The sequence below is a fragment of the Melanostigma gelatinosum genome (assembly GCF_949748355.1).
Source record: "Melanostigma gelatinosum genome assembly, chromosome: 13".
In the NCBI taxonomy this organism is placed as follows: domain Eukaryota; kingdom Metazoa; phylum Chordata; class Actinopteri; order Perciformes; family Zoarcidae; genus Melanostigma; species Melanostigma gelatinosum.
The window spans coordinates 20572604-20591907 of record NC_136646.1 but is presented as its reverse complement, the minus strand read 5'-3'; the positions used below and the strand labels follow the sequence as shown (position 1 = coordinate 20591907).

Below are 19304 nucleotides of genomic sequence, written 5' to 3'. Positions count from 1 at the left end.
CAGTACAGGCAGGGTGTTTGAATGACTGGCGAGAGTGTGGAAGCTGTGAATTAACAGCACGAGTGAGTTTATTTATACGTGAGGTGTGAGTAGCATGTCATCATGCAGTGAGGGCTGGAATGACTGCATGTCTGCTCACCTAGCGACCAGAGTTTGTTAGAGTGGTGGGGTAAGGAGGCCTGGATGCAGCCGGGAAAGAAACGTATAGTGGACAAACTTTGTCTGTAGTTTTACTTTGTCTCTGTCTCCCCCCCCCCCCACAGTGTCTCTCTGGGAATAATGGTGTTGCCACAAGTGCCGCCCTCTCTGTCGCCATGACGATGCCGTTCAGCCCCCTGTCCAGCGACGAGGAGCAACAAAGGATGCTGGGAAATAATCGACACCTCTATCCAGGGGCAAAGGAGGACGAGGACGAGGAGGAGGAGGAGGAAGAGGAGGAAGTGGAAGAAGATGAGCGTGGTGAGGACCAGGAGGAGGAGGAGAACGGCGAGCTGGAAGGGGAAGAGGAGGGCGATGAGGAGGAGATGGTGGAGGAGGTCAGGCGAGGTGGCATACCGCGGGGGGGCAGGGGTGAGGGACACAGGCCGGCAGGTAAACCGGCCGGAAAGCCCGCCGGGGACAGACAGATTCGGTCAGGGAACACCGGACACACCACAAACCCCTATTCGTCCAATCCCGGACCCACGCACCAACAGCCGGCCAATCACGTACAGCAGCAGCAGCAGCCGCCGCAGCAGCCGCAGCAGCAGCGGAGAGTGAAGGAGCGCAGCAGCGGCACGGCGTCATCTGAGGACACCCACATTGCCATGATGGTGTTCCGCATCGGCATCCCAGACATCAAGCAAACGGTCAGTGATGTCAGCGCACACTTCACACACATCACGGGAACAAACTCCTGAGAAGTTCACGAACACAGCGGGCCACGTCTCATGAGTTAAACACACCAGCTTTTCTTTTTTAACACTGTCATGGTCAATTACTCCACTTCCACCACTCAAAGAATGAAAGCTCGTTGTATTTCACATGAGTGCATGTGCAAAGTAACACAAGCTGAAACTCACTAACTCAAACCTTATGTCTTGTTTGTTTAAAAGTATAAAAACATTAGTTTGATGTTTTACGGGGGGGGGGGGGGGGGTTTATGTGCAGGAATGTTTCTTGGCTGCATTTCATAATCTGACCACGAGTGTTATGCCCGTATGTGTGGTCAGTTCAGTTCAGTTGAATCCTGCAATGTGCAGTGCTCCAGAAACACTGCAAATCTCAGAGGATTGGGCGTATTACATTGATTAGATTATCTTTCTGTGTCTCTCGCTCTCTCTTTGTCTCACTGCATCACCAGCGGAACACTGAGAGAAGCGCAAATGCTCGTCAGAAAAGTGAAAGATCTGAGAGGGTGAGAGAGACTTTCAAGGTGACCCAGCTCCAGAGAGAAAGAGAGGGAGAGACCGAGCCAAACCACATACAAGAGCAATCGCAATGAGAACATGCAAACAATTTGATTTCAGAAACACCACAAGACAGAAAGGCTTGAGAGCGAGTCAAAGAGAGGGAAGTTGAAGTGAAGGGAAGAAGCTAAACGAGAGGGAAGCTCTGCCTCTGGCTTAATGCCGCCAAAGAGCTTCTAAATGGTGCGATAAAGCCTGCCGTGAAAAGACCATTTCGGTGTGACTGGTTTTAAGAGGGCTGTCCAGAATCACGATAGACCGATCTGTCTACTCTACTCTTTTCCAGATGCGGTCTTACATCACATCAGTGCAAAAGCTTCCATTAGAAGTTTGTCGCAATCGGCCACACGGGCTGGAGATGTAGCTGCCTCCATGTACAGTACGCCATTCTCTCACTCCCGACAAATCAGGCAAAAGATGCCAGACACCCCGTCATTTTCTCCATCTCTGTGCTTTTATGATGAGTGATCCGTGAAAGTGAATCATCTGAATTGTAGCGATAATTGAATTATGAAGAAGCAGGAGATGCAATGGGCTAAGGCTGCATCCACATCCAAGTGTGTGTTTTTGTGCAGAAGAGAAAAAAACGACGAAGGGATGAACAGGGATAGAGGAGAGAGTGTGTGTCTTTGCTCATTGCCAGAATAAAGGTGAACCAGACTGCCTCTGTGTTCGACAAACAGGAGGCCGTTTTCCTCAGACGTTAGCGGTCCGTCCTCTTTCTCTCTTCTGTCAAACAATCGTGGCTTCTCTGATGTGTCGGCTTTATAGATCATCAGCAAGAATGAAACTGCAAATTAAATAAATGCATCTGTGAGTGCCTGTATGCTTGTCTATATTTTATATTTACCATCCCAGTGCACTATAAATGCCTCGCTCAACGCTTCTTCCTCCCTCTTGCTGCCGTGTGATTCATTATTGATCTGTGCATGGGTGTTTTCAGCATTGTGTGTGTTTGTGTGTGTGTGTGTGTGTGTGTGTGTATGTATGTATGTATGTGTGTGTGTGTGTGGATACCCAAGTGTGCTTGATTCAGTGTTTTTAAAACCACCCATAAATAATGCCCCACTCCCTATTTCTTCTAACGAATTGGCATCAAAGTTTAATTGTAAAAAGATGGTTAAATGGGATTGCTTGGGATGAGAATGCTCACTCACGCTTGGGGTCAAAAACTCAGATATTGCTTAACAGTCACATGAAGACACAGAGAGATAGAATGGGGCACAAACACATGGGTGTTTGGAAGAGGAGGCAGAACGAGGTAGAAAGAGGCTGAGACAGAGTAGATAAAAGCACAAAGACGAGGATAGCGATGAAGGTAAATGCAGGTAGACACAGATAGAAGCTGATCAAAGTAGACTGATGTAGGAACCAGGTAGCTGAGAAACGCAGGTGAAAAGAGATAAATATAGATTGAAAAAGACAGAGTTGGATAGAGATAGATCCAGGTGGATAAAGTGAAGCAGACAGAAATAAATAAAGGTGGAATGAAGGACATAGAAATCGGAATAGCGAGAACAGAAAGTGTTAGGTTGCAGATTGATATTGACTTTTTAAGATGACTTTAAGCACTATTTTATTTTTTCTAAATTTCTAAATTAATTTGAGAAATTAATCCAACAGACATTTAGTATTTATCCCTGCCACATGCTCCAGACATTTAGGGGCAGCATTTCACCTCTACTACTGGTTTGAATTGCTAAATTAAAAAGAAAAAGTTGTAAAAAATGTCAGAATCTTGTTCTTAAGTCTACAGTTTGTTCGTCATAATGTCTGTATTTGTTGATTCTCAAGATTGACAAGTAATCACATTAATCAAACCAGCTGGCAGACACAGACTTTACAAAGAAGACCAATAATCTAACTGTACAGTATTTTGAATTTGTTTCCTTTGATCTTTTTAAACGTATCTATTATTTTTTCTTTGGTTCAAATGTGGCGTTGAGTAGCTATAAACCCACACAGATACACATTAACATGTGAACGCACTAAAACATGACCTTATCTTCCCGCCAAGATGTAGTGACTCAGTGCATATTTTGTTGCTCCCCAAGGTGTTGAGAGTTATAACCCACCATCACTGAGATTTTACTATCTCGCTCACTCACTCTCCTGTCCTGACTCAACCTCTCAGGTCATTTTTCACTTATTCGCTTCCTGCACATTCAGAATAAAAACCCTCTGATCTTTTTTTTTTTTTTCCCCCACTGGTTCATCTCCTGTCCTCCTCCTCCTTCACTCGCTGGTGTTGGGTAATATCACGTTACGCTCCCAGTACATTGGGTTTGTTCTACATGTCAGCTAATTCACCCTCAATAAAAATCTAATTGCTTGTTAATTGTGTTGTAATGAGACGAGGGAGTGACTCTGGGACGCAAATGCAAATGTTATGAATTGAGGGGGGAGGATTTTGAGTGATGTAAGTGACTCTCATGCAGTAATGCAGAGACTACACATAAACACACTCAGACACTGGTAATTAGTGTTATATTTATATATTTTTTGGCAGAATACATAGCTACATAGCGCTCTGTCAGATGTTTTCCAATCTGAGTCCAATTTGATGCAGTTTGATTACAGATTTATCGTCTCCAATGGACTTTGATATGTCAATTTAAGCCAATGTTCCAGTGGGACGACTGCACATCAGGCTATATTCATACCTGATTGTATTTTTGGGCTGATATTGAAAACTGATAAAAAAAATCTGATAATGTTAATCTGCTGTGTTCGTTTTGGACAAACCCGAGTGTCACTACAGTGGACAGCTGTTCAAAAGCTGTTTTCTTGTATATTCATGGGGTTTGAGAAGAAAATAAATAAATAAAAATGATTCATTTGAAAATATTAAAAAAATCATTTTTTTTGACAATGATCCCTCAAAAACAGTTAATAAAGAGCTGTGATACAGATACGTCTAAGCAGAATATTTCTTCACAAAAAAAGGAAAGAACATTTAATCTGCTCTATTTGGCATGATTCTTTTCAGGCCAAGTGCATTCATCACGTTTTTGTTGTTGTGTATTGCAGAATATGTCTGGACATAGCAAATGCCCTGTGACATTTGTCAAGAGGTCAGTGTTTGTTACTCTCTCCTGAAACGTTTCCACAGAGGAAACATCTGGTGATTCGTCCTGCCCCCCCTCAGGGGGTCTTACCTTTGCTGCTTTAAAACTCTCTTAACAGATCCGTACAAGCCTACTGGGGCGATCTCTCTCAAGGCACTGTCAATCAAGATGTCACTGCTGGTGCACTGACACAGAGAGCTACAGATGTGTTTGTAATATCAGTCAGCTACATTTGTCAAGAGGAGATTTGGGCCATTGCTACAAAGAATCCGGGGTTTAGTAGTTTGTTTTTGTCGGTCAAGCTAATATGCGGTTGGATGGATCCTATCATCTCATGCCGAAGAGAGAGAAAGATCAGGGTGGGTGATATATAGAAAGTCATTTTGCACAGTTGATGTCTTGTCCCATTTTATCTGCTGAAGGTTGGGGAACGTCTGGCATACCGAAACTGTGTTGAAGAAAACACATTGTACAACCCCCCAGTGTACCCAGTAGGCACCTTTTGATGATTTGCAGGTCAAACGATGTCTAGAAATGGAGCTTTGTTTGGTCTAAATGTTTTTTGGAGGTCCAAGTGACACATAGCTGGTATTTAAACAGCATTAGAATGACTTTATTACGATAGTGACCTGTTAATTCAAACAGATCACCACCTGATTGGCTTGAGTAATGAGCCATGTCACTCAGTGCTTGAATGATTCGTTAGACTGAACTACCCAAAGGTATGTGAAGTCATTTAACGGTTTTACTGTATTTACACTGATGGAAAGTGGCTAAGTCTCTTTACTAAAGTGCAGTGCTAAAGTACAATTTAGATGTACTTGTACTAGTACCGGTACTTCCATTTTATGCCAATTTATACTTCTTTTCCAAACTGTACTTTTTAACCCCACGACATTTATTTGACAGCCATAGTTACTCTGCAGATGATGATTTTTCTACCCTGAGTTAGCTGTGTCAGTGGATCTGCGTACTCTGCACTGATTCTTCCTCTTCCACTGGTGGCTGATGGAAAAGGCACTGGTCCATTAACTCACTGGTGTGCACTCAGCGACAGTCAGACTCGTGTATCACACGGTATTGATATGATTCTGCCACAGCAGGATGTCGAGGCAGTTTTGTTTGAAGGTTTATTGGATTGTCAAACTCGCGTGTATGCAGTCAAGTTAGCGTTTGCGTGCCGAGCACATTAACCTGCATGAAACAAATTATGTTTTCTCCACAGTCTGAGTCGTGCAAACTCTGAAGTATAAGCAGCAGCCCCTCAGGCAGGATTTGGTCTCACAAACAGTTTGGAAACATGCAAACACACACACAGCTTACTTAAGATATGTGAACTTCTCAGACTACAAGACGGTGTCCACCTCTCAGCTGTGAAGAGGTTGTATGTCAATGAAAGGGGGAGCTCCAAAGGTGAGCAGAGGGACAGAGATAATAGAGAGGAAAGTATGAGAGGAGAAGAAGAGGGAGTGCAGCATGGGTGACAGGACTGCTTTAAAGAAATGAATTTGCTTTCTTGAACTGCTGTAGGACTGGTTGAGAGAGAGGAAGAGAGTGAGATATGGAGAGGAAGTGGACTTAAATGGTGACATGGCTGACGTGTGTGTTTAGTGGGGGGTTATTATTTCCCCATAGATCTCATTAAAGGCTTCTAGTCCCCCTGCACTTGGCCTGCAGGAAAAGACCAGAGGGACAGAGAGGGAGAGAGAGGGAGAGAGAGAGAGAGGGAAGGATGAGGAAGAATAAGATAGAGATAGGCAGGGAAGATGAAGAGCAGCATGGACAGAGTGAGTGGGTGCATGTGAGTGGGAAAGTGTGATCACAGCTTCAAGACAAGACAGAATTTTGGTCTGCATAATACTAAAACCACAAGAGAAACAGAAGGGATTAAAGCGGCATTAATATACTGAAAATCATGTAAAGCTTTATAGTATAAAAGCTGTAGCATTAGTTTTTGTCTTCCTTTTGTTTAATAGACCCTTTTACAGCCGACGTCAACAAACATATGCACGCTGATGTGTGCAACAGGAGAGGCGTTTTGCCCCATTCATCCTGACGAGTCAGCAAGTTATCAACATTAAATTCAAACTGTTACCAGTATCAAAATGTTTTGTTGTTTGGTTATTTGATTGTCACAATCAATATTCCAACAGCAGACTCAAGTTCGACAGGGTCACAACCGTTTCTGTTACAGTTTAACAAGTGACCGCGTTAACTGGTGACTTTCAGCCAGATAGCTGTGTCCTCATAAAAGCCTAAAATTTTACTTTAATGAATTTTAAACGCATACTTATCTGTGTTTATTATCTACAAGCCAACCGTTTACGTAAGTCACTACGAGTAACCACTGATGCATTTGTCTTACAATGAATAAATAAATACAAAAACAATGAATATGATGCAAAAACAGCATTTAACTAGCTGTCAGATCAATGAAGTAAAATGGAGTAAAAAGTTAAATATTTCCCTCTGAAATGTTGTAAACTAGAACCATAAAGCAGCGTAACTTTGAAAAAGTCAAATAAAGTACAAGTTCCTCAAATCTGTACAGTATTTGAATAAATCTATTTAGTTACACTCCACCACTGCCCATGTGCTGAGACCTGATGCATGATGTAATGATGATAAACATGCTGAAATAAATGGAAGGTCTGACTAAATATAAATTGTGTCACAAATGATCAGATGGAGAAGCTGAGAAGTATAAGATATTTCTCATAAAAAGACAAGATTGTAAATACGTGAAAAAATCGAATAATGTCATATTACAGGCTTATAATATATCATTTTTCATCATGAACAATCACTTCTTCTTTGGATAATCAAAGTACATTTAGATGATAATACTTCTGTAACTTTTACTCGTGCCTTTTTGTAATTTTACCACTAAGCACTGATCCGAATACGATAATGAACAAGCATAAATTTGAAGGAAAAAAGATCTGGCGTTTGTGCTTTTATATTTTGTCAGTGAAACAATGTTATCGTTGTACAAAGACATTCTACAAACCATCAACTGGGATTCATTTAGACTTAGTAAGCTCTGAACAGTAGAGGGCACCACACACACTCAACCGCTGTGCAACATTTGAGGTTTATAAAACGTTGCAAGGCGGTCTGTGACTTGATTTGAATAAAGCACAGTTTACACTATTGCATTACTAACAGTACAAAGGTGTTTGTAATGGAGGGTGGAACTGTGGGAAAACTGTACAGCACCATGTAGCATTCTCAAGATCCTTGTAGGTATACGTGATGAGCCCGAATGGGCCGGCCGGTTACAAGCTGTAGGATCAATGCTATTCCTGCAGGTATGCAGATCAATAACGAGCATGGCTGCCTCAGTAAAACCTCCAACTATCTGAAGCTTCTTAGGACGAAAGCAAAGTCATTACACAAGTTTAAATCTCAATTATTTTCTGATAATTATATCAGTGTTGACTGTGGGAATATTCCTCCAGCACTCCAGATAACTGAATCCTTAACCGTCATTCTGTCCTGCTGTGACTGTGATTCATTTTAGATCGTTTGCCTGCACGCTTTATGGGGATTGTGAGTGTGTGTAGGCTAGTGTGTGCATCTTTGTGTGACAGACAGACGCACATTTTCATCCTCTTTTACTGTCTTAGTCAAAGTCTTAGACATTCCCCTCCCTTTGACTCCACTCTCTTTCCCCACGCTGCTGTAACACACACCCACGCACACGCACACACACACACGCACACACACACACACACACTAATCCAGCCAAACTGATGCACAGGCTCACACACAAGCACATGCACACCCTTCCCAGTACCCCATCTCCTAGGGAACACAGGGATGTCTCTATGGCAACAAGCTGCTTGCTCCACTGATGAACTGGTTGCCGTGGCGACCGGGTTGCCTGTGCGCGAACGGAGACACTGAATAAAATAGAGGGAGAATATGTTATGTTACTCCTCTGCAAAGAACACACAACCCTATGCAGGGTTTTTATCTCTTTCCTAATGGGAAACACACACACACACACACACACACATATATGTCTAGTATGTGTATGTATGTAAGCGATTAAGACGAATGTTCTGGGTTAGAAGGCGTATTGGCCGGAGAGAAGAGCCCATGCAGTAATGCAGTAAGAGGCAGGGATCCTTGCAGCTGCATCGGCCAATCATCCTGCTGCTGCCTCAAGGTCAGAGAACAACCCGACTCCACTCTGGGCAATGAGAGGAAGAGAGAGAGAGACAGGGAGGGAGGAGAGAGAGAACGAGAGGTGTCAAAAACCTTCTGTCAGCCATCTGTGTAGTGAGTAACATCCCACTTTGTTGACTGAGCCTCTGAGCCGTTGTGCATTTGGCTGTTCACGACCCCAGCGGAGACACTTAAAGCCGCACCGAATTGCCATTCAAATCCTTTCTGCAGACTGTGGAGCCCGGGAATCTCCAGCTTTACTCCGAGGCTGTCTCCCCCTGCTGACTCTCAGGGTGAACAGCCCCAGTGTGCAGCAGTCGTAAAGGTTAGAGCCACAGGATTGTCTCTGGGACAGTCGAGACCTGTACACGGAGTCCAAAGATAGACGTTGGTCACAAAATAATTCATGGGACAGGAAATAAGAAAGATCGTACGATATACAAAATGTATCATCTTTTTTCCCCAGACTTACTGGAAAACGGTCAGTGTTTGTTTTAGTTGAACCCAGTTCAAAATGATTCAAATGAAACCAGTGGTGGAAGATTTTTGAACCTAAAGGTTCTCTATCTCTACAATGCAATTCAGCATCAGACAACTACTTGCTTTGTAAATATATTGTGGAGTAATGTCTCCCTCTGTGTGTGTTGTAATCCAAGCCTCTCCAGGCCCGCCATACGTGCCTTTTAGCGTGTTAGTGCATGTGAATGTGCCCCACGTTAGCTCATGGCGCTGCTCTGCACTGTGAAAATAATGAATACTTTTACCTCTCAGGGCCTTGACCAGTTATTTGAAGAAAGCCACCTGATACGTTTATAGAGTAAATCTGTTGGAGGACGCAGTGTTTGCTGGTTTTTGTCCCCTTTGTTGCTGCCAGCTTGTGAAATGTATTTTTGTGGTTCATTCTGCAACAGAAAGTTCACAACATCCTAATTTGAGCAGCTTTGCCTTGGTTACGGTTCATTTTGAATTCACAGACGGTTTGGCCAAAATATCACAGATCATTTCACCCCATACGAGGCAGCTTGCAGCCTATTGTGGATTTCCCACAATTTAGTGTCCTTTCCTTTTTCTTTAGTTTCATTTAAGTTTTGTTTTAAAATAATGATTTACAAACAGCTATTTCTTAATTTAGATTCCCAAAAAGTGATCAGGTTGTTTCTATCAAGGCCTTGAGTCTGGCTGCTGCATCTTCATCATCCTTAACACCAGTTCTTAAAACTCAGTGACTGATTGTTTTTAATTTGGCTATTATTTATAACTTCTCGTTGACTTTGCGTTTGCTGCCTTTTATAGTTGTTACCTGGTTTTAACTGCTTATGTTGTCAAAGTATTTTGTAATCGTAAACCAAAACTGTTCATAAGATTCTTCATATGGTAAGATGTTTGTCATTAATCTCAATCATTTTTATTCCTTTACTCATTCCTTTATACATTTAGAGTATCCCAGTTATCCAACGCTCTATCAACTTAAAGCTGAGCTATGTCTCTTTCTGTCGTGCCTGTAGAAATGTTTGCGGTTTAACCCGGAGGCCACGGTGTGGAAGGCCAAGCAGCAGGTGCTGTGCTCCCTGACCGAATCTCTGCGGGACGTCCTGAACTATGGTCTGTTCCAGCCCGCCACAGACGGCCATGATGCCATGTTCCTGGAGGAGGAGAGGCTGCTCAGAGAGTACCCACAGTCCTTTGAGAAAGGGGTACCATATTTGGAGGTACTATTCCTGTCTTCCTTTAACACGGTTTTAAGAATACATAATGGAGAAGTGATGTAGCCTGCATGTCCTCATGTCACTGTTATTCAGTAATGCAATGGTCGGAGTCTGAAGGGATGGCCTTCTCTTTGAAAAGTGTGTTCTTTAGATTATCTTAAATGTCAGCTATTTGTACTCTGTCGACCCATCAACTGAATCCCAACAGAGTCTTTTATATGACAGCATTAAGATCAGCGCAGTAGATCTAGTTCAACTTTGTGCATCACATCATGTGACCAAGGTTTACTCTGCAACTTTTTGTATTTTTAAGGATCCAGGATGACTGAAGAAAAAAACAGCAGCACTTCAAGGCAGCTAGACGTCATACTGTAAATGTTGCTTGTGTCATCTAAGCTTATGAAAAACCATGGCTGATGAATTAAGTTTCAACACACTTCTTAAAGGAATGTCACAGAACTGTTCAGCTTCCCTGCTCTGTTTAGTGCAACTGCTGCAAACTCCTGCTAATCTCTTACCCAGTCTGTATAGTCACCTTCTTTCATGCTATATTATGACCCAGTGGAGGCTTTACAGCGTCTTTAAACTGCTGTAAAGCGAGACCATTTCTCTCACATTTCTTGTCTTCAGTGAAGTAGAAGACGGTGTTTGTATAGCAAACCAGAAAAAGCTTCTCTGTACAATAAATCTGCAGGCCCCATTTTGTGGATCTAGGCCAACAAGAGAATTAAGGACAAATGCCCTCTGTGTTAGGATTAACTCTTCGTTTCCTTCCCCTTCTCCTCTCTCGGGTTTAGTTTCGATACAAAACCAGGGTGTACAAACAGACCAATCTGGATGAGAAGCAACTGGCCAAACTGCACACTAAGGTATGAAACCCAGTTGTCCTGAAGTAGGATCTCTGAAGGGGTTCAACTGCATGTTTCAATCATATAAATGTACTTGCACAGAGTGAGTCTATTTAAATCAATACAGTATGCATGTCAGTGTATTTCTGCATGTGAATCTGTGTTTATTTTCCTTTGTTCGTGCATCTATACTGTACAATGCTTCAATGTGCTCTACTGCACTGTACATTGCTTGCACATACAGTATTTCAAAGACAGAGGAGTTCCCTATAATACAGCAGCATGTTTCTCTCTGCATGCAGGCTAGCCTGAAGAAATTCATGGATTACATTCAAACCAGCGCTGTGGATAAGATGGCCAAGTTCTTAGACAAAGGCCTCGATCCCAACTACCAGGATGCTGACACCGGCGGTAAGGAGTGCTTCACAGGCCGAGGACTCTTCCCCGACCCTTCCTTACTGTCTACCATCATTCATCCATCCATCCATCCATTACAGACTACTCGCATATTGCAGTCATTTGAAAGTTAAGATCTGAACACATCGAAATCCTCACATTCATGAGATGAACAAATGGCTTAAAACAAGAAGGATGAAATAGGGTTGACGGTGATACTGATTTCCCCTGCTGCAGCTCTTTTCATCCATGCATACATCCATCTAAACACCCACATCTCTTCTTTCATCTGTGTCTTTCTATTCATTGAATTGTTCTGCCCATCAAACAAATAAGCATGCTGGTGGCCAGCAGCTTTGTGACCTGCAGCTCTCTCCCACAGCTCTGCAGTATGTTAGTCTAACACTTTGTCAAGGTACTGGCCAGTGCTGTTTGCAATTTGGTGACTTTTCTCAGATCCTGTTAGTGCTTAGGGGGCGCAGCAGACTGTTCGCTTACAGTCTGGGTGTGCTGCTCTGTGTTGCTCCAGCTGCTGTGGGAGCAAAGTGTCACAACACAAAACACAGCCTGCCATCATGGGTGTGAAACACACTTCCACTTCAGAACACCGGAGGGCAACAGAGAGCCCCGATGAACCCCACTCACTAACATGCTCCACTCACGTGAAAGACCCCGCAGACACACTCTACACCTGAATATGATACTTGTGGTGGTTTTTGCTTCGGACATCAGGGTTTGATTTTGAACCCTAGTTTCTGTGCTCCCTGTACTCCATTTTTAGGATACCAACAAACCAAGGGTAGAAAATGAATTGATCATTTTTAATCAATTTCATTATGAATTATTTTGCGCCAATAACCTTTAATTAAAACAGCTCAGGTTTAATGTAAAACTCACTCAGTCCACGTGTTTAAAATAGCTGTTCAATCAAAATCTACAAAAGAATGTCACAGCTTCAAATGGTTTCCTCTACATTCTTGTCTGTGAGGCTGTCAAGGTGTTCTGACAGCTAGTCTATGAACTCTTAGGTCGTAGGTATTAGGCATGCACAAAGAGGCGCTCAAAACACTGGATGTAGACACTTTTTTTCAACATTTGACTTGTCTGTCACTCTGAAACGTTTCGTCATGCTTTTTCCACCCAGGCTCACACTGAGTCTTTAATAGGACATGAAATGATTCTACCATATTCAGAGTGGCTCCTGTCAGCGGGGTTCACTTCCATCTCTGCCAAGGGAACTGTTTCATGGGCATTCCCTGAGTCGTCCCGACATTGGTAACTTCAGAGGAAGTGCAGTCAAAACATTCCCCCAAATTGTTTGTACTGTAGCTCTACAGAAGCTGTTGGAGGATAAAAGCCCTCAGCCGTTTTCCTCTTTGCCAACAACTCTCTTGTCTCCATGGCAGCCAGCGCTCTGTACCCTGTTTTCACTGGGAACACTTTGAATGCTTTTATTCTTTTTCGTGTTCTTGAACCTTATTGCTGAAGAAGATCAAGCGTGTTAAGTGAGCTTTAAAGTGTTGTGATACAGCATTGGTTTCATTTTGAAATAATCTAATTGAGTTTGCTTTATTTGATGCCAGCATAATTGGCAAAGTGTAGCAAGCATCAGTCGGAAAAACAGCTTTAGTTTTCACTTGGAATCTACCGCTGCTACCTGTAGGATGAAACCTGAAAGAGATGAAATCGGTAGAGAAGCTTGTAGATTGCATTACATTTTAGCAGAAGTGAATTTGAACATTTGCAGGAAACTTTACAGTTGGCGTAATTGTCTCAGGTTGTGTAGTTGTGTAACCTGGAAATGATGTAATTCCTAAATCCTACCATTCTAGGTGATGATGTTTGCATGGAGTGAGTCTTCTTTGTACTTTCTGTCAGAACTGTGACTCTCCTAAGTTGTTGCAGCAATATTTGTGTTGATACTTGTTATACAGATTTGGTGCAAAATGTAATGTTTTTTATTTTTATATAAATGGTCAGAAATCCCTCCAAATTAAGACACTAAGACAGGGAGAAGGCCCATAGAAAAATCCATCCCTGGATTTGGTATCAAACACTTTTGATATTTGGAGATTTCTGCAAGAATTGCATTTTTCGGCGACTGGATGACGAGCACTTCTGTTCTGGAGACACCTCAGAAACTCCCTTATTGTCACTTATTGAAAGAAATATTGGACAGTAACGCCGGCGTTCTTGTTACGTACTTTCAAGAGAGTTGGACGGTTGATTATTTTTCGTGGCGTTTAATATGTTTTTTTTGTCTAACCTGTAAGGACAAAGCTGCAGGTGTTCAAGATTATAAAGTCAAAGCAAGAAAGGAGTTTGAGGGCAAATAGTTGAAATATTTTGCTGAAACATGTTTCCCACTGAGCAGTCCACCAGCCCCCTGGGAGCAAACAATCTGGCCAGTGTTGTACAAATAATTTGACTTTCAAACCAATCCTTAAAAACTCTATTTGAATCTGTGTGTGTGTGTCCGCCAGAGACTGCTCTGTCCTTGGCAGTGCAGTGTGAGCCGGGTGGAGGTGAGGCTATCCGGGTCCTGGTGGAGGGAGGTGCTCACATTGACTTCCGCGCCAAAGATGGACTCACACCCGTACACAAAGCTGTGCGAGGCCACCGTCATACAGCCCTTCTGGTAAACATACACACGTTGTTGTCCTTTTATAGAAATGGTGTTTACAGGTAATGAGTTTTCATTGTCATGCCATAAAAGGCAAAAAAAACTTACACCAGCGTATATACCTGCAAGATGGATACTTGCCCTGAAACTCATGCAGTATTATCTTCATTTGTGTTACTGTATAAGCAAACCAGAAGACTAATAAACAGACCCTCCCACACAGCAATCAACACCCAACCACATACAAAATACACATGAATAAAGCAATCTATTATTCTATTCAACCAAAAAGAAAAAAAGGTGTGTAGCACATTTATATTTCAGGCATTTGTCCAGAACTTTAGCTCCCATATCGCCAAGAAGACAGGCACCTGTGGAGAAATAACTCATTCAGAGGGAGATAATTGCATGCGTTACATTGCCAGTCCATATTTTCCACAAAGAAAAGAAACAACTGCTAAACTGCATAAAGATTTACTGCAGACTCTGATTTAATACTTGATGCTGTCTAGCCTGAGGCGTTGCATGACCTCTCTGAAACCCCGGCTATGTGTTCCCGTTCTGATTAAAAATGCTATGAATATTCTTCAGCTTGAAGTTGGAAACCACCGTAAGATATTTTTCCTTGATGCCTTTTTATTTTATACTTTGTTATTCTCCATTGTTACGGAGGGTACAGAGGGTTTACTTTCTCTGCTGTCTTTCTGCAGGTCCTGCTGTCTCTGGGTGCGTCCCCGGACTATAAGGACCGGCGAGGGCTGACGCCGCTCTACCACACTGTGCTGACAGGGGGGGACACCTCCTGCTGCGAAACACTGCTTTACCACCACGCCAAACTAGGCATCAGGGACGAGAACGGCTGGGACGAGACACATCAGGTACCTGTGCATCTTTAAAAAGGGGTTTTCTGAGATTTTGGACAAATCAATTGAAGAGAATATAACACAGAAAGTATTGAATTAGGTTTAATTTGTTCTTGCTGTGCGTACACTTAAGTCTACACTAAATCAACCGTTAGAGGATGCTCAAGGCAAAATCTTTCAATCTAATGGGGTCAGTGGCCTAATTTATGTCTATTTGGGGGTTGTGATCTGAAAGCACCAAAAAGAAGTGCCTTGGGGTGTTTGGGTTGTTTGTATTGCACAAGTGAGCATGCATCCTATTTGTAATGCACCCGTGTACTCTGTGTTCCAGTGTCTGTGTATGTACAGCCTCTGTGTCTACGTCAAAAACCATTCATGCCATGAAACACGACACTTCTCTTCATTTATCTCGGACACCTTTCACCCTTCATCCCACCCGCCTTGCTTCTGTGGCCTCATATTCCAGCAGTGAAGTGGACAGGAAAAAATCAAGGTATCAGCGTCTCTTCAGCGTCTCTTCCTCTCAGTGTGATCCCCCACACTTCATCAGCATCTGTCTCTTCAGCTCTCCTAGCCACTCGTGGCCTCCATCTTATTCTGTCTCTGCGTGTGTGTTCAGTGGGATTTGACTAGCATTGATAATGATGATCTTCTTTGGATTGGTTCCACCATAAGCCTTTTTGAGTTGAGCTTTTTGAGTTTCATTTGGATAAACTGTATATAATACTGAAGCAACCAACTAAGACCAGTGAGGTTGCACTTCGAGGTTTCCCTCTGAAAGAAAATAATGGATGAGATGTTTTCTGAATGAACTATTTTGTTATATGGTGTTCATTGTCAAAGTTGTGTTGTCCCTTATCACAGGATGAAAGGGTGAAATCTTCATTCTTTAAAAGAAGTAGTCCACATATTTATTTGTATTGATTTACATCTATTACATCCAGTTATTGACCTAAAATAAGTTCAAGTGTCCAATGGAGAGTCTGATCGGAGTATTTAATGTGGCCATGGCATAGTTGCTACATGAACATAAATTAAATAATAATAATAAGTACACAGTTTTGATTTCCACTGTTTGTGTGTGTCCATTTGATGATGGTTGTACCATTGTTATCATTGGATCTCACTTTTGTTCTCACTCATTCTCTCGCCCTCTGAGTTTGGAGGTGCTGTTAATTAAATGTGGTGTCACTTAATCACGTCACCTTGTTCCTCTCTCTCTTTGTCTATTCTTCATCATTGTCTGCTTCTCGGCCTCTCTGTTCTCTCCATCAAACAACCACATCAATCCTTCTTTTTTTACTCTTCGGTACATTTTCTTTTTGCCTCCTTAAACTCTTTGCCTTTTCCACGTGTACCTCTCGCCTCCTCTTTCTATCGCTCCTCCACAATCTGTTCATCCTCTCTCAGGCCTGTCAGCATGGTAACTCGCAGCATCTGGAGCACCTCCTCTTCTATGGTGCGGATTCTTCCTCCCAGAATGCCTCTGGAAACACTGCCTTGCACATCTGTGCTTTGTACAACAAGGTAGACAAACTTCATACAGAATAAATGTCAGCTACAGAGTAGAGAAAATGAAACACCTTCAATCTTTTAACGTGCAGTGCAACAAAGTGAAAGCCACATAAATGCTCTTTATCTTTGCTATATAGATATTAAAGGAATACTACTAAGCCAAGTTGCCATTTGTCTATTAATTACTAACTCTGTTTTACCTTGAATTCTTGAAGAAAACATATTTTCTCTCATGCCTCCACAGTAAATGGTGAATAGACAAACCAAGAAAAGTGTTGATGAATTCAAATAATTGATATGAAATGATATGAAAACATCTGTTGACAAACTCTCACACAACTCGTGCAGTAAAAGCCAGGTCTTTATTTCAAATCATCAAGATTTTTCCCATTTTTTAAATTCTTCACCAGAAAAACAACATTTTCTTCGGGAATTTAACGTAACAAGGGTTAGTACCGGTAATTGAAATACAAATGCTCAATTTGTGGATTTAGTATTCCCTTAAGCTGAATCTGTATTTGTTCATTTAACTTGATTAAGTGTGAATAATATTGTTTACATATTTATCAACATATTTGTTACATCATAGCACAAGAAAACGCCCACAATGTAAAAAGAAGGCAATACTGCTTTGTAAAGCCACTGCACACATGTGACCACATCACATGCATTTCTACATTAAGCAGTAATTATACAGTTCATATTTTTGATTCATGTAAAGTGATCAGTGCTGTTTGTTGCAGGAAAGCTGTTCTCGAATTCTGCTCTATCGGGGCGCAAATAAAGACACAAAGAACAACAATGGGCAGACCCCCTTTCAGGTAGCGGCTGAGTGCTTGGCTGGGTAATTACGCATGTTGGGTGGTTGTATGGTTGAGTGTCTTATTAAGTTAACGTAGCAGAAAGTGCCAGGGCCTAATTTCACTTTAAACCATTATTGTGCTGTGATGCACACAGAGGTCCCAGGTGGCAGGATTGTGTGTGACCCCTGAATCTAAACATATTCACTCTGTCAGTGCACAAAAAGCCAGCTGACACAATCTGTTGTGTTTGTGTGTGCGGGAGAGAAAACCAGAGGAGACAACAGGGAGAAAGCATCGGAATATGCCGGATTGTGTGCTGACCTGTGTAGTTTGTAAAACAAAAAGTTTAAAAGTATTTGTGCAATGGTGGAAATAATACAGATATATGGTCTCGCACAAGAGTACCTGTATGTGTTTGCTGTATGATCATTTTTCTAGAAAAAAGCCGTCCCATGTAAATGTTATTTTAATGAATCTGGTTTTCATCACTTGTTAATTTGCCCTGAGAGGCTTAGAGTTTAGAGCATGATGAAACGACAGAAGATATTAAAAGCCCCCATATAGATGCCTACTGTAATTACAAGAGAACTAGTAAACAGTTCTACTGTTCTACCATTACATTTTGTGCATTCAGTTGCCATGTAACTGTATCCAAAAAGATTGCACCTGTGCTTTTACCAGGTGGCGGTTATGTCCGGCCATTTTGAGCTGGGAGAAATCATCAAAAACCACCGGGATACAGATGTGGGTAAGTAACGGAGGCTTGGATATGTGTAGTGTCCTGTAATGTTAGACATTTTGTTGATCTAAAACGATACATTGGATCTTCACAATCGGAATCAGACTTTGAATCAACAAGTTAAAGGGAGCATCGATGAAAAGTAGAATATAAGGACTATAGTCTCGCATCACAACAGCATGCTGGAATAAGCTGTGCAAAATATGAGTTGTAAAAAATAAAACAAATCTGAAATACTGTTAAATAATAATAATGTTCATCTCACTCCTCTAATTACAGTTCCCTTTGTGGAGTCTCCAAAGTACGCCCCCCAGAGGCGGGAGAGCACCCGTACTCTGACAATACCCCACCCTCATCCTTTCCTCCGGGCCAACAGTGACAGCAGCATGAACTTGCCAGACTGGATGGCAGTGCCCAACGCCCCAGGGACCAACATCGTCTCTGTGCAGGTTTGTGTGTGTGTGTGTGTGTGTGTGTGTGTGTGTGTGTGTGTGTGTGTGTGTGAAAGAATGTTCAAAGTTTTCTTGACACTGGAAACAGCAGACTCAATCAGATGCAATTTCACCTCTAAAGTCTATTTAGTGGTTGTTCTAGAGCTTTCATATCGATCACACAGTCGTCATCAGCAGATTGGGTTTGCTTTGAATGTAGATGTTTCAACCTGCAGATCCTGAGCTCCTGGAGGACTTCTCATCTATGTTGAAGTTCCAAGTGTTCTGCAGCTTTTGACTGCTAAAAATTATTTTGAGTTACTCCCCAATGGATACCTACACACATTACTGTTATAGTTATTATTACAAAAATAATGTTTGATTGGATTTGATTGACTAACTCAGATAATGGATTTTATCCATTGTATTACACAATTTGAAGGGACATCATGCAAAGTAATGGATGGCTTTTATCAACATCTAGTGGTGAACAACACTCATTGCAGCAACTTATATCTTGCATTAGTGCATAAGCTCTCCGTGTTCATGTGTTTTAGTTATGGCCAATGTAGCAAATAAGTGATCATGCTGAGTAATAGCCCATACACATAGACTGTGAAATAAAACGACATCGTTTGTGAGGCATTTTATTACGTTGCATGCATTTTATTATATTTATCATGTTGTGATT

The 19304-nt window shown here is 42.0% G+C and overlaps 1 protein-coding gene across 1 annotated transcript in view; it reads left to right on the top strand.

Annotated features, from left to right (window-relative positions):
• Window positions 1-314: 314 nt before the first annotated feature.
• shank1 (SH3 and multiple ankyrin repeat domains 1) overlaps window positions 315-19304 on the top strand; it is a gene marked incomplete at its 5' end in the record, with an annotated part of 45955 nt that continues 26965 nt past the window's right edge. Inside the window, 10 exons of the mRNA XM_079280999.1 lie at window positions 315-848; window positions 10195-10398; window positions 11193-11264; window positions 11546-11654; window positions 14123-14277; window positions 14973-15140; window positions 16536-16652; window positions 17384-17461; window positions 18125-18191; window positions 18462-18631. Of these exons, the coding sequence (XP_079137125.1) occupies window positions 315-848; window positions 10195-10398; window positions 11193-11264; window positions 11546-11654; window positions 14123-14277; window positions 14973-15140; window positions 16536-16652; window positions 17384-17461; window positions 18125-18191; window positions 18462-18631 (1674 nt within the window). The remainder of the gene's footprint in view (window positions 849-10194; window positions 10399-11192; window positions 11265-11545; window positions 11655-14122; window positions 14278-14972; window positions 15141-16535; window positions 16653-17383; window positions 17462-18124; window positions 18192-18461; window positions 18632-19304) is intronic.